General features: G+C 52.4%; 1 protein-coding gene across 1 annotated transcript; it reads right to left on the bottom strand.

The window, feature by feature from the left end:
- Positions 1 to 2,028: 2,028 nt before the first annotated feature.
- ZBTB47 (zinc finger and BTB domain containing 47) lies at positions 2,029 to 21,416 on the bottom strand. Its single transcript, XM_072328512.1, has 6 exons — positions 21,282 to 21,416; positions 12,115 to 13,485; positions 8,690 to 8,837; positions 7,887 to 8,002; positions 7,257 to 7,401; positions 2,029 to 7,016 (listed from the first exon to the last, which is right to left on the bottom strand). The coding sequence occupies exons 1-6, from the start codon at positions 21,282 to 21,284 to the stop codon at positions 6,661 to 6,663; spliced, it is 2,139 nt and encodes a 712-aa protein (XP_072184613.1). The 5' UTR covers positions 21,285 to 21,416; the 3' UTR covers positions 2,029 to 6,660.
- Between the last annotated feature and the right edge of the window lie 1,650 nt (positions 21,417 to 23,066).

The following is a 23,066-nucleotide window of genomic DNA, read 5'->3' on the forward strand; positions in this document are numbered from 1 at the left end:
CTGAATTTCCTTTCTCTGAATGTTGATGGAGCTGTAAATGGATGTCCACAGCAATCGCGTGCAAGGGCTCAGCAAAAGCTGTGATGAATGGATGGAGAAATCCAGCCCCATGGGGAGCCCCAGCTTCTACAGTTCTGATTTTCCCCCATTTCAGAGCAGAAGCTTTATTGTATGTCCTAAAAGCTTTTCTCAGTAAACATGAGGACTAGAAACTTGACTAGGAAGAGAAATACCAACTGGATGCCTCCATCGTCACATGGTGCAACAAACAGGGGTGATCGTAAGGAAGAAGAATAAAGATCTTGTAAATAAATACCCTCAAAGTGGCATGAACACTATGATATCAGAAGTCTGGCTTATTTGACTAGTTTAAAATGCAGTCTTGAGAAACTAAAACAAATTTGGAAGTAAAGACAATTTTCCATGAGTAAAGGAGCCAGAGACTCGTCCTGTCTTCGTTGTAAGGATTTTCTAAGAAGAGTTATGGGATAATCTCCTTAGAAGATGATTATGTCAAAAGAGCAATAAAACATTTTCACAAGAAAAATAAATCCGAAACGACTGGCTGGCAGCTGATAGCATTAAAAAGGAAGGGGTATTAAAAAAAAAAAAAAAAAGCAACCAAAATGTTCAAAACAACCAAACACAAAGAAAAAAAACCTGTGGCCAAATAAATAAATCAATACATGGTCACTCTCCATCCACAGAATCACAGAATCACAGAAATTTTCAGGTTGGAAAAGACCTAGAAGATCATCTAGTCCAACCATTGCCAATACTTCCCAGCTAAACCATATTCCTCAACGCAACATCCAAACGTTTCTTGAACACTCCCATGGTCGGTGACTCTACCACCTCCCTGGGCAGTGCATTCCAGTGCCTGACTACCCAATACATGGTCACTCTCCATCCAGTTCTGGAGAAATTCCCATGGAAGAGTCCCAACGTAATACAATGGCTTGTGGCAGAAGTAGAAAGTGGTACCGAGGGAGGGTTTCTCCTCATGGAGGTTCAGCTGCTCCCAGGGGAAACGTGGGCCCTTTGAAGCTGATGGTGTGGCCCTCTGAAGTCAATGGGAGCACTGTTGTGTCTCAGTAATTAGTGGTCCCTTGATAATGGCTTGAGAAGCAGTGATTAAGCCCAGTCAGCATCCCAGTCCACATCTTCAGCCGCTCACCTTGCACCTGTCTGTTGGGAGTTTGGTTAATAGGAGCTGAGCGCTCCCATGTTGTTCACATCCATTAAAAACTTTAGGAGGTAACACCCTTAGCACAGAGCAAGAAAAGATAAAATGGCAGTTTAAAATCTCCCATCATGTCAGCAACAAGGGCCAACACCAGCCAGAGCTCTTCCAAGGAAGGCAGCACAATTGCACATGGCCAAGCAAAAGTCTGGCCCAGAGACCATCCAACACCTCTTGTTGGAAGGCTGTTACAGCCCAAAGAGAGTTTTCAGTAAGAAATGCCAGGAGGATTACCCAAGGAGGCACCACTCCTTGCTATTGCTCAGCATCTTCCTTGCTGACTTGCACACAGCTCCATCAGGACACATCCCCTATGGATATCTGCTCCAGCAATGCTAGCTGAAAGGTTGCATCCCAAGGGTGCAGCAGAATCAGCTCTTCTTCCATTAACTTCCCAGTATTGGTGCTGGCAATGTTCCCTCAACTCCATGTCAAATCAATAAAGATGCTGCATGCTTTTGGATGGGCTCTTTGGTTTCTCAGTTCCCTTCAGAGGTGCCTGCAGAGCCTTGTCTCATAGTTCACTCAAACTGAATGCCTGCAGTAGGACCCTGGAGCTCAATCCTCACCCCCTCCAGCACCTCAGGGCCGTAAGCATCCAGCCCTTTCCTCTCCCCACTCATCACTCTTCCCTGAAAAGGTATTTTGTTATATTTGCCTGTCTGTCTCACCAAGACGCACAGCTCCCACCAAACCCAACACAAAATCCACGCATGTGATGCAAGAGCAGCTGTGAGAGCATGCCATAGTAACAAAGAAAGGGGTAGAGCTCTACGTTTTCTTTTATAAAAGACAAATTGTTTATTGATTCAGTCCTTCCACTTGCAACCTCTTTGGTAACAGTCATAACACTTCTAGACCGGGAGAACGCAGTGGAAAGGCCCAGTTCTGTCCTCTCACCACTTTCAGGAAGCCCTGAACGTGCCTTGGTGAGAGGCCAAAAGCAGGTTTCAAAGCTTGGCCAGGGACCTGGCCTCTATGGACCCCAAGAACAGCCCGCCATGGCTTGTCGTGCTCGTGGGCAGCCCAGAGAGCAGCTCCAGCACCTAAGGGCAGATGACAGCTTAGGATGGTGATGCATGCTGGGGTCGTGGTGCCAAGTCTGGCTATGAGCTGTGCTTGGAAGGCAGCATTGATGCACCTCTTGGGACTTCCCGGACATCAGCCAATGGGGCCAACAAGAAGGCAAGACTTGCCCCTGATGGCCTCACAATGATGGGCTGAACCCAGTGTTGGCCTCCCCCTCATCACACCATCCCAAAGAGAGTAACTGCTGTACTTGGCGTTAGAGATAAACGTATACTGATTACACATGGTCATAAAAAAAAAGTAATAATAATAATAATAATAATAATACATTTCCTAGAACATTACTTAAGACGCTTCTGAAATGCATCCAAGCTCCCCCTCCCCTCCCTGTCTTCCCTTATCTATACAGAATAAAGTGCTTCGTTTAGTTTGTTCACACTAGTAGAGCCACCGATACACTCTTAAGTTGGCATGTTCGGGCAACTGATACCGAATCTCATAAAATAATAGAGCCGAACACCAGGCATGAGGAACGAGTTCTGAGGCAAGTGCTTGGGGTTTCACTCGTTTCCTTCAAGTTCCATGCGACTGAGGTTGTTCTTATTTCTGTTTTTGTTTTTTTCCTGTTCTTTGAAAAAGTTCTTTCTTTGTAAGTTCAACCCAACTCCATTGTGGTTGTGTCTCCTCAGGCAGGGATGCGTGTGGGGAAGCTCTCTCTGTCCGTGTGAACCAAGGGCATCTGTCCATCTGTCCTTCCCTCTTGACTTCAGGCAAACCAAGAGTTGAATCAGTGGAGTTGTCTAGCAGCGGATGCTTGTCTCTATTGCACTGTCACAGCCGTTCCCACCATCTGTCAGTCCATCACCTTCCCATCGCGCTTGGGTTATGGCTGTGGTCCGAAGGGCCAGCCACGCCTCATGGACTTTATGAGGCTAACTGGCCTGTGCTACCAGGCTCCTGGGATACATAAAACAAAAACTACCCTCCCTGCCCAGCTCCCTCCCTCCCCAGAGTTCAACCAAAGGGAAAATCAAAACCAAACTCCGACAGGTCTGGGGTGCGGGCAGAGCTGTCGGCTTGAACATCGCCTTGGGGTGTATTCATGAGCTGCATAATGGGAATCAAGCTCCTCTCCACCCTTGCAGTCTGTCAAAGAAGGGATGTGAGAGATTAAGGTGCAAGAGTTAAAAATAAAAAAAAATAAAATATAAAAACCTCGAACACAACGGGCCCAACTCTCCCGTCTCATCCCCCATCTAATCTAAATGGTGTCAACAGGGTCCAACTGGGATGAATGCAGGACAAGACTCCGTGAGAGCAACTCATTCGAGCTCTTAGAACATTAACGAAAACCAGACATGACAAGACGCATCAGGACCGAACATGGGTGTAGACAAAAGGGCTCGGAGGCCATGCTGGACTCCTAGGAGCTGCCCAGGCCTTGAAGCGGGGAGGGAACAGCAGGGATCTGGTTCTCCAAAGTGCTGTGTGCATGGTCACATCTCAATGTCTCCAAGTGGCTCTCCGGGCAGTCTCTTGTAGGGGAATGGAGGTGGTCGAGCTCAGTTGTGAGGGTTTCCATGGATGCGGCGAGGCCTAGCTGCTGTAGGATGAGGGATAGCAAGTGCTCTGCACCCGCTCATCTCACCCGGCCCAAACTTGGCTTTGTTAGTTCCAACAAAGAGCTCTCACGTCAACATCCAAGTGGGTCAGGTCCTCGCCAGGAGAGGATGAGGACAGGGATGGGGAAAGTCACCCCCAGGTGAGCAGATAAAGGAGAGCAGGTGTGTTGGTGGGAGGATTCACTTGGGGAGAAGTCCACCAGGAAGGCAGGCCAATGGGGTTCATCACAGGAGACCACGCTGGCAAGGTGAAGTCTCCTTGTGGTGCAGGCTCCCATCCCATCTCAAGGCTGAGTGCAAGGGGGAAGAAACATGATGGAGCCCAAGGAGATAAGGTCTGGGAGGCAGTGGTGGAGGAGACAGCACAGATTGCTCTACCAAGGCCCTCCAATACCTCCAAGGGTGTTACTGACAGCTCCTCCAAGGCAGCCACCTCCCAGGCTGGGTCATGGTCCCTTCAAAAAGCCAATGTCCCCAAGAACTAAGCACTCATGTCCCTCACAGGTGTGTGCTTGAGAAAGCTTTGCACCATGCCAAGGTCAAGGAGGACAGAGAGTGGCCAGACTTTTGGTACCCATCTAAGAAGGTTAAATATGTCGAGGCAGCTCTGCATTGCACTCTCCCCATGCTCAAAGGCAGAGGGGAATGAGAGTGAGGCCCTGGTACCGATCCTGGTACACTGGACCCCAGCCTGTACAATAACAAGCAAACTGTTGCTACAAAGTGCTAACAACCCATGAGAGCAGCAAGCTCTCCAGGGATGTCAGGCATGGGGTCACCACTCAGACACCCAGCAGCAGACACTGGTCGCCTAAGCTGTTAGCACAAATATTATTCTTTCAGAGCCGCCATCATTCCTCAGACCTGTCTTAATGCACATCCCTGTCCAGCAACGCCCCCAAGCATGATAATGAGCTCTCCTGGTCCTATACAGACACCTTCCCACGCCCAGTTCAGGAGATGTGCACAAGTGCTTTGCTCATTTGGACCAGATGAAGCACTTCCTGCAGAGCCAGGTGTGGCTCACCCTCCCCAGCACCCTGCTACCTTCCAAACAGGTGCAAACAAGAAAGGGCTCCTGCAGCCCACCCAATGTCGTCTCTCTCTTCTGACCCACAAAAAAAATCTCTTCAACGCCTCCTCTACAACCTGACCGACATCCACATACATCTGCAGAGCTGTCCTGGGCAGCAAGGAATCCCCTACACCTGGGTTGGCACCTCTCTGCTCATGCTGGAGGCTCTGCAGCTCCTGCAGTGCTCCCCAAACCAACCCACAACAGAGACACTGTACCAGACAGAGACCACAGAGTCATGGTCAGAGCAACATGTGAGATCCCAAGGCAAAGTGCAGAAGCAAGAGACTCAGATTGGACCCTAGCATTCAAAAAAAAAACAACAGCAAAGCCTTCATAGGTTCAGTTCCTCCCTTATTCAAGACCACAGTTCTCTGCTGGCTTAAATAAGCAAAATCAAAGGCCAGCTTCACTTCAACATCATTCAGATTGCTGGGAGAGGAAAACACAAACACAGTGTGGCCAAAGATGTACTAATCCACACCATGGGGCACCACCAAGCCAACCACAGCCCTCTCTGGCACAGCCTGGGCACATCAGTCCCTTCTGGTCCCTACAAGGGACTGCCGACCCTATGGGGAGGTGAGGCTTGGTAGAGCAAAGTGGACTTTCCTGACATGGCAAGAAAAAGGCCTTGCCTCCACTCCAACACTTGGGATGAGACACAGCAGCTCCCAGCCAACACGTGGAGCTCACCCACAGGTCGGGTTTGTTCAGATTGTTAAGGCACTATTCTGGGCTGACTCTGCTGAGGACCAGTTGCACGCCATTCCTCCACCCTGGTGCCATCCCACTGGTCCCAAGGCCATCCCAGATCTCCCAAAGCCACTCTGCAAACACCAGAGTATCTCCGGAAATCCAACTCTCAATGGGATGAGAAGGGCACCCCAAAGACAGAAGGGCAGCTGGCTGCCCATGCCCCCAAAACACAGCACCGGTGTTGTGCTTTTGTCTATTGGAGAGAAAAACCTGCGCTGGGGGAGGAAGACAAGGAGAGGGCTGCTAACAAGGCCAGATGATGGCTTTCAATGGGGACACCGGCTTTGCTGCATGCCACTGGGAAGCTAACACACCTCAGCTCTTGGGGAAAGAGCTTGATTGAAAGACCAGCTTTACAGTACAGGGATTCAAGCACCACTAAGCTAGATTTTTTCTTATAAATACTGAAGTGCTGGCAACCCAGATGGCACAGCATGGCGTCCCTCTGAGCCACACCAACCTCTTGACATAGAGATGAATGCAATGGATGGTGACAGGGCAACCAGGAAGGGTTGGGATGAGCAACTCAGCTCAGGATGGAGCCGACGGAGCCTGCATCACCTTGCTGGGTCAAATCAATGTGGCTCAGTGGGAAAAATGCCTTGGGAGAGGCTTTTCTTCCCTGTTTTCCCTATGATGGGGAGTGCTGGTGGAGGGCTGCCAGGGGGCTCCACGGCCAAGATGAAATGGAGAGCGATGTCTTTTACCTGCACCCTTATGGACAGTCCCCCCTGCCTCTACATCTACACTCACTGGGGACTTCTTCCTGCTCCCGCTCTTCGCAGAGGAAGGCTTTGTGGGCACAAAAAAAAACCAACAAAAAAACCACCAAAACAACCCCAAAACGAGGAGGAATGGGGTAAAGAGCAAGCAAAGCCACATCTCCCTGGGTGTTTCCAAGGGGCCGAGCAGTCTGTGCAGGGGGAGGGCACCTAGTTGTTATTTGAATTTATCCTCCCTGCAGGAAACAGGGGAGGTGGGGGTGGTAGGTGAGGAGGAGGAGGGAGGGTCTGTGGCAGGGGAGGAAGCAGCGGCAGTGGGGAGACGCCGGGGGGCAGAGGAGCTGGGCTGGCAGCAGGCTGAGGGACCGCTGTGTCCGAAGCCAAGGGGTTGCTGACACGGAAACATTTCTCCTTGTGGGCTTTCAGCATGTTGGAGAAGCGGAAGCGTTGGCCACAGACATCACAGGGGTAAGGCTTCTCCCCCGTGTGGGTCCGGCGGTGCCGCTTCATGTTGGGGCGGCTGGTGAAGCTCTTCCCGCAGATCTCGCAGATGTAGGGCTTCTCACCTGGGTTTTCAGTGGGGAAAAGGTGAGAAACAGCACTGGATCCTTCCCTCATCCCCACAGAATCTCTGCACCATTAAGGCTAGAAAAGACCTCCAAGTTCATCAAATCCAACCCCAACCCATCCCCACCATGCCCGCTAACCATGTCCCTCAGTGCCACGTCTCCACACTTCTTGACAACGATCCCAACCCCATCCCAACTTCCACTCCCACCTCATCCCAGCAAGACAGGAGCTCTCACCTGTGTGCGTCTTCATGTGCTCATCGAAGTACTGCTTCATGTTGAAGTCCTTGCCACACCACTGGCACATGAACTGCTTGTGGCCGATGTGGATGCTCATGTGGGAGCGCAGCTGGTACTTGTACTGGAAGCGCTCGTTGCAGTTCTGCAGTGGGGTGGATGAGTGGCTGATAAGCGCAGGAAATGCCCCAAAATCCCACCCCACCCCTACCTCGTATGGGAAAAAGGACAAAAATTGATGTTTCCCTGAATGAATGCCAATAAGTGAATTTTGGGGTTGCTGAGAGAAGCTGCAGATGTCCTGTTGCTGGAGTTGCACAAGACCAGGTTGCATGGGGCCCTGGGTTGCTTGAGCTGGCAGGGGGCACCTACCCATAGAAGGAGGTTGGAACTGGATGATCATTAAAGTCCCTTCCAGGCCAAGCCAGTCTGTGATTGTGCGAAAGCCTCAGTCTCACCCTGCGGTTGGTGAGGCCTTCAGGCAGGAGCACAAAGCATGGGGAAGGGGGCAAACACCCAAACAGCACAAAGCGCTGTGAACTGGAGGACACTTCCCCAGTTCAGCACTTCCCCCCATTTATGAGGAACCACGAGGGGCATCAGGGATGTGGGGAGGAGAAGAGACCTCACCTCACACTTGAAAGGCTTCTCCCCAGAGTGCTGCAGCGAATGGACCTTGAGGGACATGCTGCGCTTGAAGGACTTCCCGCAGGTCTCGCAGGTGAAGGGCATGTCCTTGGTGTGAGCTGCGGCAGAGGTGAGCAGTGTCACGTACCATCCCCATGCATTGGCCTCTGGTGGTCCCACAACTGACACCCAACCTTGGCCAACCCAAAGACATCACCCCAAGAAGATGTGTGGTGGTAGCACCGTGCCATCAATGAGCGTGTCTCAGCGCTCACCACTGAGCCTCCCTCCCTTACACAACCCAGTGCAAGATGCTGTCTGCCAAAAAAAAAACCACCCTTTTTGCTCTTTTTTAGTGCCTGTGAGCACAGAGATGCGTCCGCTGCTGCCATCTGTGATTTGCTTTTCAAAGCGCGGTGCCGGCACAGGCTCATTCTCTTTTTACAAGGGAAGGATGGTTACACTTCAAACTTTCCTTTGATCACTTCTGATGTCTTTTTTTTCTTCCCGGTTAAATAAAATAAATGAGATTTCCCAATGCCACACCTGCTCTGCAGCACAGAACTGCTCCAAAAGCAGCGATACAGAGCAGACGTACGCCCAGCATTCACCACCCAGCTCGGCAAGATAAAAAAAGCTAAATTTCTATGCTTTTGCTTTGCTATTCAAAAGCTCACCGTGAGCCAACCCAGCCCTAACTTCCCAACATAGCAGCAATAGAAAAAAATGCCTTTCATCACCAAAACCCCACATCAGCACCCCTAATGAGATCCCCCTTAACGAGACCCGTCGCCTCCCGCACTCACCAACCATGTGTTTGCGCACGTGGGCCATGGTGTAGAACTTCTTCTCGCAGATCTCGCAGGAGAACTTCTTCTCGGCGTAGCCATGGACAATCTTGTTGTGCTCATGGAGCGACCAGAGCTTCTTGAAGCCCTTCCCACACGTCACACACTGCAATGAGAGAGGGGCTGGGCAGGGAGGCAGGGGAACGTACCGAGGCATTGCCGGTATTTGGGTTTTGCTTTGGCTGTTGAAAGACAACATCATCACAAAACCTGAAGCTGACAGAACGACAAGCGGTGTTGCCACAGACCTTGTGGCTTCAAAAGCTCCAAAACTCAATTTTCTACCCATTGGCTGGGCTGATGCCTTTCCAAGGAAGGACACAACCCCTCCAGCAATGGATATATAAGGCTTGGAAAACCTATGGCTCACGCACCAGGGTCTTATTCCCAGCTGGAAATTTCATGCTTGCACAATTAAGGACATTACATCCAACAGACCCCAACCCCTCTGTATTAGCACTAGAAGGCTGCAAGGGATACAGGGAAAAGGAGAGGCCTAAGCCAGGGCAGCACGACTGTTGACTTTAGCAGGTATCCTAGCACTAAATGAGTTCTCTGAAAATAGGTCTTCATCCCCAAAATCCTACTAGTACCCGTGGATTTTGAACACACCCGTGAATCTCCCACAATCTGTTAATATCCATTAATTCAGAAAACAGCCATTAATGGAACAGAACAGACCCCAAACCAGCTCATCTGCACAGCAGATGAATGACAGGATGTGACGATGTTAATCACTAGCAAAGTCTCCTCCTAGGAATCACAGTAAAGGTTTGCTCCTGCTCCACCAGTGCTCATCAGAAAGCTTTTCACCCCTGCCATGAGCTGTGGTTGGCTTTTTACCACACACCCACAGCTTCTGCAACAGGCTCTAAACCCTTTCTGAGTCCCAGCGGAGAGAGGTGAACCCAACCAGTGGTGCGTGAGGTCAGCTTGGAGCTTGGGGAAACAAAAAGCATTGCACAGCCTTGCTCTGCTGGAGCAGCCTTCATCTCCCCATGCACTCTTGTCCAAGTCCTCTTATCCAACTGGGCTCAGAACATCTCGTCTCCTTGCAGGTACACTGTGAGTAATAACTGATGCCTAGGAAGCATCTGGCAACAGCACAGACGAGCAGCACCAGCAAGCCCATGTGGGACTTCACAGGGGGTGCAGACAGCATGGCCTCAACCTTCTCCACCCAGCCAGGGGAAGAGATGCTCATGGATGGGCTTCATCCAGATTTTGCACTGGATGAGGCTGCAGTACCACAGAAAATATACTATTATGTCATGTTGTCGTAGTGTCTCTCTATCTTTATATTTAGGTGCCTAGAAGGCAATATGAGGGTCACAGAGGCACTCCCAGAACTCCATGTCTTCATCCTGGCAGGCTTGAATTTCAGCACAAGCAATCCTCTGAGTTTTAATGGCTCTAAGTAAATATTTCTATAGATCAGAGTAGTTTTATCTCTTCTTTAAGAGGCGTTTTGAGACCAAATTCCACATTCTCCGCTGAAAATGAAAAAGGCTGCAGGGGAATATTAAAATTAAAGGCGGAGAAAGGAGATGTAGGAAAGCCCTCAGCTGGGACCACGCAGCCCCGAGGGCAGAGCCCTGTGCCCTCAGGCAAAGGACAAGGCAAGTCATCAAATACATTCTGGCAAGCAAAGAGGAAAATCACACTGGAGCAGGTTAAGAGAGATTTTGAGAACAACGCGATAAAGCAAAGGGTGAATCCTTATTGAGGCAGCAGGGCAGGAAAGCTGCAATGGGGTCATGGGTGTCAATGGGAAACGTTCCCAGGGAGCAAAGCTGCGGTGTGGGAGTGAGAGCCCTCAGGGCGAGATCTGGGGACGAATCAGCACAGATTTAAGAAGACAGCAATAGGGTATGAAGAATGGTCCTTCCATGGATGTGATTAAAAACTGTCCAGATAGAAACAAAAAGATTCCCTTTTCCAACCAGGAATAATTCCATGGTATATTGATAAAGTTATTTGAGACTGTCGGGCTAAATAGAGTGAATTTGGCTGCTATTTGTAAAATGCAAAATGCCTGAGTAAGTGAGAGGTAATGAGCCAGGCCTTCTGCGGAGGGAGGTCACCGCAGGGGCAGCTGTGGGTCACCCTACCCCAAAATGATCCAGTAAAGGGATTAAAAAGGGAGGAGGGAAAAAAGCAAAGAGGTGGCAGCGCTTGCTGACAGCCCCATTTCATCCACCAGGAAAGCAGCAGAAAGGCATGAAGAAACACCCTGGGAAAAATCTCCTTTCAATTGCTTTATAATGGGCTCTGAACCAGCCAGCAGTGTGCAAGAGGCGTCAAGCATAGATTCACCAGTCCTGGTTCAGTGAACGCAAAATCATCCCAAAAAAGCAGACATCAGAACTGTGAGTTTTTCAGAAGGACCCTCCAAAGGGCTCTGTCACCTATTTTATTCGAGATACGAGCACTGTAGGGCTGCAGTGGCACCCTGGTTGCGTTCCCTTCGCCAAGGAGGGATGCAAAATCCCTTAAAATCCCACCATTTGGTGGAAGGATCACTTGGTGTGAAGCTCTCCATAAGGCGTTGTTCATTTATTAACAGCAGCAGCCCTGTGCAGAACTGTTCAGTGGGGATTAGAAGTCTGCAGGAACGTGCAGTTTTGCTGCTCAGCAGGAATGCCTGTCTATCATCCCAAAATTGCACTGGTCTAACGGAGGCGACTGGCACATGCAGACGAGGATCCCCGTTAATGGTAGGCAAAGGACATTCAGTCCCTGAGCCATGCACGGATGTCAAGTGAGTTTGGGAATTTGCTAAATATGTGAGCTAAAGAGCACAAAAGGCAGATTAAAACCACTTACTTATGTCAGCAGTTCTTCAAATCAAGCTAAATTGGTTTAAGCCTGGGTGGAACCGGCTGGAGTGCGTCTCCATTAGAGGCTTGCAGTGTTTTATCCAGATTAACTGAACGAACGCAAAGAAAAACTACTCCCCCCAAACTATTCTGCATTTCTACCTGGCTGGCCAAGGGGAAGACATGTCTGTTAGAACCAATCCCCTGGTCCCATGCCACCATGGGAACCCTCTAAGCTCAAAGAGTAGTCACAGGAGAAGCAAGGCTCCCTCCAGTCCACCATGCCCATCCACAACATCAAAAGTATTACTGGCACACAAGGTCATGCTATGGTGTAACTGGATGGGATGCTCTCCCCATTGGGATGTCTTGTCATGGTTGGACATCCTTCTCCTTGGTGGGATGAACCACCTCAGAAGGATGTCCCATCATAGTAGGATCTCCCTCCCCAGTAGGCTGTTCAATCATGGTGAGACGTCCCTCCCCTTGATGGGATCCCCATCCCCACCACCATGGTGGGAAGTCCCTTCCCTTGTGGGGATGTCGCTGGGCTGGCAGGCTCACCTGGATGTTCTTCTCGCAGTCAGTCTGATGGTGCAGCAGCAGCTCACTCTCAAGCAGGAAGCGTTTGCCGCACTTGTCACAGATCTGCATGCGGCTGTGCGTGACGTTCATGTGCTTCTCCAGGTACCAGCGGTTGTTGAAGACCCGGGGACACTTCTTGCATGGGTAGTGCTGCTTCTCCTCCAGTTTCACCTTCTGACCCAGCCCGTCTTGCTCTTTCTTCCTCTTCCTCCCTCGTTGCCCTTCCTCTTCTTCCTCTTCCTCCTCTTCGGTCTTGGCCATCTCCTGGGACCGGGTGGCCATGGCAGATTTGGTGGCTTTGGTTGCTCGGCTTCCTCTGCGGGTCTGCCCACTCTTTTCCCTTTTCATCTCTGATGTGTCTTCATCATCATCCTCCTCCTCCTCTTCTTCTGTTGTCTCCTCCAGGTCTTCCTCCTCACTGTGCTCCTCCTCTTCCTCCTCACCCACCTCCGCATCCTCCTCTTCTTCCTCCTCCTCCTCCCCTTCCTCGTTCTCCTCCTCCCCATCCTCCTCTGTGTCACGTCCATCTCCATCGGGTCGCCCCATCACAGCCGCCTCGCTGGCAGCCGCCTTTCCTTCCATGCCCTTGGAGACATTGAGAGTCTGGTTGTTGAGGTTCACCTCCACAATGATCTGTTCCCGGTTGTAGGAGCTCTGACCGTCCAGGTCCTCTTCGGATTCCTCACCCTCCATCTTGCAGACAGCACCTGGACCACCATCCTTCTCCTCCTTGTAGTACTGCTTGGCTTGTCCTGGTGGCAGCGACCCACCATCCGCCCCATCCTCCACCCGCACCGAGTAGGGGTCAGTTCCCTCCCGGGCATAGATCTTGGGGTGAGGGGTGTCCACCTCCTGCTTGATCTCACAGTAATATGGTGGAGGTCCAGCACAGCCCTCGGCGGGCAGGGCCATGTCAGCAGCCAGGCTGAGCGAGCGCGTGTCCAGCAGGTCCTGGCAGGAGGACGCGATGTTGTTCATCTGCAGCACGGCGGCCGCGTTCAGCACGTCCTGCACATTGCAGGAGTTGACAAGGAGCTTGGAGGTGTAGATGAAGTTGAGGATCTGCTGGAGGCCCTGCGAGGTGAGAGCCTCCAGAGAGAGCTCCACGCGTTGCAGCTGCTTGTTTTGGGTGAAGAGGGAGTGGAAGAACTGGCTGTAGGCTGCCAGGACCCCCTTGTGCGCCGGGAAGATGCTCTTGTGCTGCACCAGCACGATGTCCACGTCGCACAGGTCCGGCTGAAAGAGGCGCTGCTCGTTCAGTCTGTCCATCAAACACGTGAAGTGGAGGGCTACATCCTCCACCAGGGAGTACTCAGCTGAAGGGTAGTCAGTTGTCTTTTCGACTATCAGCTGTGGACGAGAAGGCAATAAAACTGCTCAGAAAGGCTCTTTCCCCAGGAAAAAGACCCACCCAGCCATCTCAACCATCCCTGTCTGCCTGTCCACAGTCAGAGATGACAACCAAGAGGCTCCACCTCCAGACTAAGTTTGAGAACACCAACCAAGAAGCTTCATCTTGGAGACAGCAGCCAAGAGGCTCTACCACCAGACCCAGCTTGGAAATGTCAACCAAAATCTTCCACCATGACTATGCTTGGGGACAAACCAAAGAGCTTCACTACTATGCTCAGCTTGGAGATGCCAACCAAAAAGACTCCATCTAGGAGGAGAAAATTCACTGTGAGAACAGGCTGAAGAGCCAAAAGCACTTGTCAGCAGCCCCTCAGTGCAGGTGGGAAGCACCATGGTCACCCCACAACCTGGTGGAGGCCAAAGCCTCACCACTCACAGACAGAAGATGTCATGCAGGACAGAGGGACTTTAATACATCCTCAGCCTCCTGAATCAGATGGGGTGGGTGCTATGATGGGGATATCCATCAGTTCTAGGCAACGGATGAGATGCCTTCCACATAGCAAGGAAGAAATTAGGATTTTATACTTCCCCATTCCTACAACATAATTACACAGAATCCGACAACACTTGGGTTATGCTCACAGAAGGCAGCCCCTGGGCTGTATTTCCAACTCCTCTTTCTCCCATGAGGCCAAGGAACCACAGGTGAACCCAGGGCACTTCCCATCACCCTACGCCACGCTGAGCAAACTCCCAGTTGAGCACATGCCCCCTAAAAGCAATTACCAAATTACTCCACGTGCGCTGACTCACTTTGGCAGGATTCACCAGCATGATTTATGCCTTTTTTTTTTCCCCCCTTAAGCTCTCATCTTATCGTTGCCTGGGGAATGGCAGCACCCAGAACAATCCAAGTCTGGAAATGCTGTGAGCACCGGGGCTGCTGCCCAGTGATTTAACTCCACCTGCATGTGCTTTTGCAGGGCACAGACCCCAGGACTCTCACCCACTGCCCCATAGAGACCCAAACTTCCTTTTCCCTTATTTTCCATGCTGAGCACCCAAGACAAGTGGCACGGATGGATATGGCCCTGGGAACGCTCCTTGTCCTGCTATGGGCTGAGAGGGGCTGGGGTGCAGTACAGTGATGGACGGGCAGTGCTTCATCCTGCACCCTCTGCACCAGAAGACTTTCCCAGCTGATAGTTCTTCTGGGGCAAACAACAGTTCTTGATCAACTGAGTGATTCCAGCAAGACACATTCTGTCTTTTTTTTTTCTTTAAGCCAAAGGCAAAAACATACCAGAAAAAAATGCTCAAATAACAAAAAAGGGTGTTTTCTTCTTTGTTTTCTCACCAAACAAACAAAACCCTTCCTCCACCCTGCTAAAATCTTTCATTTTCCTCTGAATTTCTGCTCTGCAACCACCCAGCTCAGCAGCCCTGGCACGGGGCAGTCCCAGCAAACATTTCTGTCCTTGAGGAAAGGAGGAAAATGCAGCTCTGCTCCCAGCACTGCAGCAGGGCAAGGAGGTGGGGAAGGTATACATTATGGATATTTTCGTTATAAAATGCTGCATCCCCGCTGGTGCATCTAGACATACATCTACCAACCATCAAAACACCCATCCATCCACCAACCAAACATCCAGCCACCCACCCACTCATCCCCCCATCCCTTATTCATCCATCTCCCCATCCATCCATCCATCCATCCATCCATCCATCCATCCATCCATCCATCCATCCATCCATCCATCCATCCATCCATCCATCCATCCCTGCATCCCTGCATCCATCCATCCGTCCACTCATCCATCCTCCCATCTATCCATCCATCTATCCCTCCCTCCATCCCTCCATCCATGCCCCCATTCACCCACTCATCCCCTCCATCCACGTCCCCATCCCTCCTTTCACCCATCATCCCTCATTTCACCCATCATTCCTCCTTCCACCCATCATCCCTCCTTCCACCTGTCCACCCACCCGTCCATCCATCTGTCCCCTCTGCTTTCTAACCCTTGTGACTGCCCAGGACACGTCGACGGAAGGAATTTGGATGGCTCAGCTCCTCCAAGAGAATTGAAAAAATGATGATATAATGAAAATCGCTGTGAACGTTGAAGAAACAGCAAGCTTTCAACTGAGCAGTCTGCTGCTTGCCAGGGACTCTCCCACCTTGATCTCACTCCAAAAATAGCCCTACATTTGGGTTTTTCCTCCAGCATTCCCAACACTGGGGTGCACCTCGCTTTGCTCCCGATTCAAGATGCCATCAGTCCACAAGGTGTGCAGGTGGAAAAATGGGTGCAATATTGGGAAAATGGGGTCCTCTGGACAGCATCGCCTCTGCTGCAGCCCAGTCTGAAAAACAAACGTTGGCTTTTTGCTCTAGATTGAGGCATTTTTGGCAAAAAGGGGCTGACCCCTCACCCAGCGCCGGGTCCTGCCAGGCAGCTCTAATCAGTCCCAGCAGCGGCGAGGACAATGCGTGTCTTGGCTGCGTCCCGCCAGTGACTTCAGCCCGGACTTGTCAGCAGGAGGGTTTGCTTTTTATTGCTATCAGATGCTTTCGTGCTCTTGCCCGGAACTGGCGTCCCAGCCAAGCCCTGAGTCGCATCGGAGAGGCACCCACGGGGGTCACATCCCCACCTCACCCCCAAACATCCCCCCAGGGCAGCATCGGCACAGAGGATGGATCCCACAACCCCTTCTCATGTGCTAACCCTGAATACATACACATATTTTAATTAAAAATAAAAAAAAAAAGTCATATTTTTGCTCTTTTCCGCCATCACGGCTTTGGCTCGCTGGCAGCTCACATTGCTTTGGTTTAGTTTTGCAAGAGGCTCAGCCTGGTGGGAACAAGTCGCATTTTGTGCCCCCATCTCCATCTCTACCCTCATCCTCATTCCCAACCCCACCTCCATCTCCAACCCTAACCCCAACCCCACCTCCATCTCCAACCTTAGCCCTAGCCCCATCTCCAATCTCAATCTCAACCCCAATGCCATCTCCACCCCTGTCTCCATCTCCAATCTCCAGCCCTGTTCCTATCTCCAATCTCCAGCGCCATCTCCATCCCTGTTCCTATCTCCAACCTCCAGTCCCATCCTCATCTCCAATCCCTGTCCGCACCTCCAACTCCAACCCCAACCCTCTCCCAATCTCCATCTCCATCACTGACCTCAACCCCATTGCCATCCCCAAACCCAACTCCATCCCTGTCCTCCCTCCCACCCCCATCCTCAACCCCATCCCAAGCTGGAGGTCCCACTGGGTGCCCCCATTCCATTGGACACTCACACCATATCCTTTTCCCAAACTCTCCCAACCAACCAAAGCCATCACCAAACCTCAGCCATCCCCAGCACCGAGCAGAGCCCTGTTGGGATTATTCGAAAGCGGTGTGGCCATGAACTCCCCACCCCGCTGGGCCAGCCGGCGCCTGCAGCCAGCTCCCCCCGCGCCGACGCTTCCCTCCGGCTCTATTTAAAGAGCATTTCCAACCAGTGCTGCCAAAACCCCATCCCGAAGCAGCCCATGGGGAGGATGCTGGGGGCAAGCGGGGCTCGTTGTGCTCACACTTATTTTTTATTACTCCTATTTTTTCATGCACAAGCCCCTGTTTCCTTCCTTTCCCTTCAAAGAAACCTCACTGCTGCCCCCCGGCCAGAGTAAAGCAGCAGGATGTGGGCAGAGATAAGGGCCATGCAGGAAGCACGGGTGATACTCGCTGGACCGCAGGGAGCCACAACCGAGCCAGGGAAGCAGCAGCGCTATGTAAACACCCCCTGCCTTGAACGGATCTCTCCTTTGGGAATTCCCTTCCAATTCTTCACTCCCCCCAAAATCCCCCAAACTCAATTACTCTGTGCAATCATCCCTGCAGGCATTCAAGGCCAGGCTGCATGTGGCTCTGGGCAGCCTGGGCTGCTGGTTGGCGACCCTGCACATAGCAGGGGGTTGGAACTGGATGAGCATCGTGGGCCTTTTCAATCCAGGCCTTTTCGATCTACTTTTTGGTAGCATTTTGCAACTGCTGAAGCACTGAAAGTTGACCTTCAATATTAAACTGCATTAAGGAAAAGCGCTCTGATAAGTAGCTCAGGATGCTGCCTGTATCTCGCTCATCAAAAATCATTAAAACCTGCCCTATCTGCCATTTGGACAACGCTGTGTTTTGGGGAGAATGCGCTGAGCTGAATCCCCATCTGATGCCACACGAGAAAGGAATGGCATTAAAGCCTATTGTTGTAGAATTCGTGTGACGCAGAACAGCATCACTGAGATGATGCTACGCGGGATGTCAGCGCTGTGGGGCTCCATCCCCACAGTCTGCCCTCTGGTTCCTATTCCTATCATTTGCCCTGTGCCCTTGGATGAGATTTGCATCCTCCCTTCTCTGGCTTTGAGAGCAGATAGTGCTAAAAACAATGCAAAGCTCATGGGAATGAAGCCACCCCATGACCTGCAGCACTGCTGAGCGGCTTAAAGAAAAACACAAGAAACGCCACCAAAAACTCAGGAAACGTCCCCAAAAAGCCATAAAACCACCCAAACTCTGTAACTGCCACCAAAAAAACATTGCCAGGAACCCAAGAAACCACTGGCTTTTGGATCACGGCCACGCACAGAAGCCCTGTGTTGGAGGAAGGCTCTCCCCACCGTGTCCTTCCCTGTCTCCTCCCTCCACCAGCACTCTGGTACAGCTCCCATGCATTGTGTTCACCCCAAGGGCAGAGGGCTGCCAGAGCCTCCCCGCTGCATCACTCCCATTGCAGGGCTGCTCTTGAGGGCTGGTTTGGGATTTCAGGGGCCGTCCAGGAAAAAAAAGCAGCAAGGGAAAGCAGCAGAGAGCCCAGCTGTGGCATCCCGTCCATGGGGATGCTACGGGGCGTGTGGTGGGGCAGATCCAAAGGCCTTGGCCCCATTCATTTGGGCCACCAGCACTTCCCCTGCCTTCAACCAGAGCTTTATTTGAAGGCTGGAGCTCCACACTGGCAGTGGACACATCAAGGTGGGCGATGCTCCCAGCGCCCATCCCACCACAGGGCATCGAGCACCTGAAAAAGACCTCTGAGTTGCCTCAAAAGCCAACCAAGTTTGGGATTCCGAAGGCAGCCAAAGACCTTCCAGGTTCGTTTTCCCTTCTTTGGTTTACATTTGTTCCTAGAAGCCAGCACCCACATTGCCAGGGAGCGATCTGGAAAGCCAGCAGCAGGACTGGCCCTAGAAGAAGGGATCGGGGACGGCTCATTCCCCATCCCTGGGCCCCGCGTAGAGGCTGGGTTGAGGGGCCTCCGAACAGGGGAGCTGGAGCTGCTGCTTAAGGGCTGGTTGTGTTTGGGCTTCTTTATTCTTATACTTACTTTTGTAAAAGCTTTTTTTTTCCCTCTGCTTTTCCTTTGGGGTGTAGAGCTGTAAAACCACAGCAACGTCCCAGCTCTGGGTATGGCAGCACCCACACCTCTCCCCAGCAACACACACCAGAGATGCTCTTTCGGGGCACAATGCTTGCAAATAGGATGCATCCCTCGGGGTAATGCTCTGTGCCACCAAGCATGTAGCCCATGGGAGACCCCAACGGGGGAGAGACGGGCGCTGGGGATGCACACATGTAAAGCTGCTGCCTCTGCCTCCCCCCTCTGCCCAAGAGAAACAAGAGGAAGGAGGATGAAGGGAGGAAACGAGGACAAACCCCAGTGCTCACCTCCCCGGCTGGGCTGCAGGCCAAGTGGCCGTGCCAGGTGCTGGATCCAGCCACTGTCCGGCCTGGTGCAAGATGCTGGCACAAGGAGATCAGGGATACAGCACGTGTGGCCCCATATCAGCATGCTACAGGGACTGCGTGAGCATCCCTACCATGGGACCCTGCTGACATGGTTGGGCCTATGTAGAAACCTCCACAGATCCCAAATGGATGCTCCCACGTGCAATGGATTTGGGCAGGGGGATGGCAACGTCACCCTTCCCAATGTCACCAAAGCTTCTCATCTCCCCCACTTTCCCAAGTGCCAACCCCAACCTCGTGGGCACCGCTGCTCCTCTGCCACCTCCAGCACTGGGACTGACCCCAAGCCTGAGCCAGCAGCCACTGAGATCCAGCGCCCCAAAACCCGATGCTGCTCACACCTGGCCACAGGCCCCACAACTGCATGAAAGGTCCCAATCCCAGCTGCAGCCTTGCTACCAGGGCTCCTCCAGCCCCTCTGCCCTCCCATGGAGGCACTGTGCTGCAATTAAGCCTCCTGTTCATCCCAGATGTGCTGACACCTCCATCCTGGCCCCGTACCCAAACTCATTGCAGGTTGCACCACCACAAGACCCCAAGTGTCCCTGACAAGAGACAGCAGGGATGGCCCTAACGCTCCAGTGAGGCTGTAGGTCATACCAGTGAAGGGGGAGACATGGGGACAAGACCCCAACTGGCCTCAATGAGAGACAGCAGGGATGGCAGTGCACACAGTGGGGTTGCCCATCACCACATGCTGCCATTAGGAGAAATAAAGGGGGAAGATGCAGCGGGCAATGGGTCAGTGAGCCGTGCCCTGGGTTTATCCTTGGTGGGGACAGGCAGGATGCAAAGAGTGCAGCAGCAGAGGGATGCTCTGCTTCACTGATAGCTGCAAACCTAATGGCACACCGATCTCAGAAGCTGAATGGGAACCAAACACCCATCCCAGCTGTGTGTACCAACATCGGGGCACCGCAGCAGCATCCCAACCACATCCCCATAGCGGGGCCTCCACCTTCATTGCTGTGCCCATTCCAGGTGACCCCGGGGCTGCTCTCACAGCCACAGCCACACACTTTCAGGGATGGGGGGTTGATAAAGCATCCTGAGGGATGTTTCTCCCTCCCCCCTTCAGGTTCAAGGTTGTTTGGTGCTGATCAAATCCTTTTCCCCCCCCAATATATATATATATATAAAAGACATAACTGTGGGCTAAAATAGGTCACCCATGCAATGTGCCTCCTCGGCATGTTCTTATTTTCTAGCAGCATGCACAGAGATGTTGGTTCTGCAATGGGTGCTTCCCCCACCCCCCCCAACCCCCACCTTTCCCCATCTCCCCACCATAGGGCACTGCTGGGTGCCCCCAACCCCACTGGGATGATGTGGGAGATGGAGGGGGAGGGAGGTGACAGCCGGGAGGAATTAAGCAAAATGAAGGAGTCATCCGGGAAACAAGAAAGGCTGCACAATGCCAGGGGATCCTCCGGCACCCAAACTTTCCCTGTCGTCCCCCCCCCCTCCATGCTCATAATGTCCCCATCCCCCCTTCCAGCACAGTCCCCCATAGGACAGAGGACAAGGAGCCGGGAGAGGAGGGGGGGGGCTGTGGGAGGGCACCCAGGAAGGGCACCCCTGTACAGAACGGGGCCTGTGCATCACGCTGGGGGATGGGGGGAAAGAGATGGGGGGGGGGGGGGGGAGGGCAGAAGGAAACGACGATAATAATAATGATTATTGTAAATGCGTGCAAATCAGGGCCTCGTGCACCTTCCTGCCCCCTTCAAACCCCATCAGCGCAGCCCAAACCCGCTGCCACCCCTCGCCCCATAAGGATGCAAACCCCCCCAACCCCAATCCCAATCCCAATCCCAATCCCAATCCCAATCCCAATCCCCTCCCGCATAGATTCCGAGGTTAAGTTATGGGATGGCCTCTGCAAAGTCAGCAAAAAACCCCAAAAGGAAAGAAACAGAAATAACCGAGCAGCAAAAGGGGGAGGGTTTTCTTTTTGGTGGGGGGGTTTTTTGGGGGGGGCTTCATGCTCTACCATTTTGATGCGAAGATCTCCGCGCGGAGTCCCGCTGCTCCTCCGCCTCCCGGGGGTTTGTGCTCTCCATGTAAAACGGCCGGCTCGGCTGGCGGCTGCTGCTGCTGCTGCCCGGCAGGGAGGGCTGCTCCTCTCTTCTTTCTTTCTCTCTCGTTCGATTTGTTGCTTTATTTTCCTTTTTCTTCTTCTTATTATTTTTCTTCGCTTTTTTTTTTTTTTTTTTTTTTTTTTGCTTTTTTTTAAATTTTATTTTATATATATATATATTTATATATATATATTTGCTTCTTCGGGTTGGGTTTGGAGGGGTTGAGGGGGAGAAGGAAATTACAGCGCCGCTTGCATCCCCCGTCCCTCTTTTTCTTCCTTCTCTCTTTTGCTTTTGTTTGTTTGTTCCCCCCCCCCCCTCCCACCTTATTTCCCCCCCCTCCCCCCCTTTCTTCTCCTTCCTCCCCTCCTTCCTTCTCCTTCCCCTCCTCCCTCGCTCCTTCACCTCATCCTGCCCATCGCCATGTTCGCCCCTTTTAGGAAGACGGAGGAATGCGGAGCGGCGGCGGCTGGGGCTGCCAAGAGCCCGAGGGCCGCTGATTGGAGACTCCGCATCAGATGGGGCCGCGGCTGCCCCCCTTAAAGGGACAGAGCCCCACCGCCGCGCAGCCCACGCGTGACCTCCCCCTCCACGCGTGACACCCCTCCGGCATCGCCTCCCACCCACCCCCGTATAGAAGCAGCACTAACGGCACGGCCCTCGTCCTCCGTGTGCATCCTTAAGTCCCCGCTGGGGAAACTGAGGCACGGTAGGGATGGCAGCTTTCCCAAGAGTAAAACCCCTCACATTTGGCTTTTTGGGTTGGGAAAGCTCAGTGTGGGGAGAGACGGGCTGATATTTGGTTGAGAAAGGGGTTTGTGGAGAGCTCTCCTGCCGTGGTGGGAACGCGGAGGTGTCCCTGCCTATAGCAAATAGGAACCGGACGATCTTAAAGGTCCCTTCCAACCCAAACCATTCCGGGATTCTATTTTAAAGCACTTTTGGGGTTCACAGTGGGGTCTCGTGGGTGAGGTTTTGCTGCCAGCACTGTGTGGGTCTCACCAAGCCCTCCCCGCACCCCCAGTTCAAATCACACATCTCCCCACGCGCTTGGGGCACCAAAATCAACCCAAATCCCACCTGCTGCCCTGCAACCCAAACCCACAGCAGCTCCAATGAGTCCCCTAAACCCCAATCTGCTGCATCCCCATCCCACACCTTCCCGGCCGTTTCCCTCTTGCCAACCCCTCCCTTTTGCAGACAGAAGTGCAGTAACGTCTTGCACTTGTTTAGACTCGGTTGCCGTGCGCGGTAACTCCTTCCAGATGTGCGCGGCCCTTTGCATCACGTCGCTGCAGTTTCCTGGGCTTATTTAACGTTTGGGTTTTAATCCTCTCTCTTCTTGCTTTCAAATAAAAGAATCCTGGCTGAGACAACCGGCACTTTTTCCCCGTATCGGAGAACTCTTCCCAGGATGTGCTTGGCCTGCCCTACACATCTCAGTGCCTGGAAGCGGTTCCAAGAGCTCCACGAGATGCTGGAGGACACCCAGCGGACACCGATGGGGTGAGATGAAGGCTGAGATGGGAGCAGGGGTTGAGCTCTGTCCCACAGCCCAAATCCGGGACCCGGAGCCCAAACCTCACCCAACCCAGTTTGGTGGGATCCCACCCGACCCCGTCCAGTGACTTTGCTGAGTGGGGGACGTGACGTGGTCGGGTCTGTGGCTGTTGTAATGCAGAAGGCCAAGGGGGAGC

Source organism: Excalfactoria chinensis, chromosome 2, assembly GCF_039878825.1.
Source record: "Excalfactoria chinensis isolate bCotChi1 chromosome 2, bCotChi1.hap2, whole genome shotgun sequence".
Classification (NCBI taxonomy): domain Eukaryota; kingdom Metazoa; phylum Chordata; class Aves; order Galliformes; family Phasianidae; genus Excalfactoria; species Excalfactoria chinensis.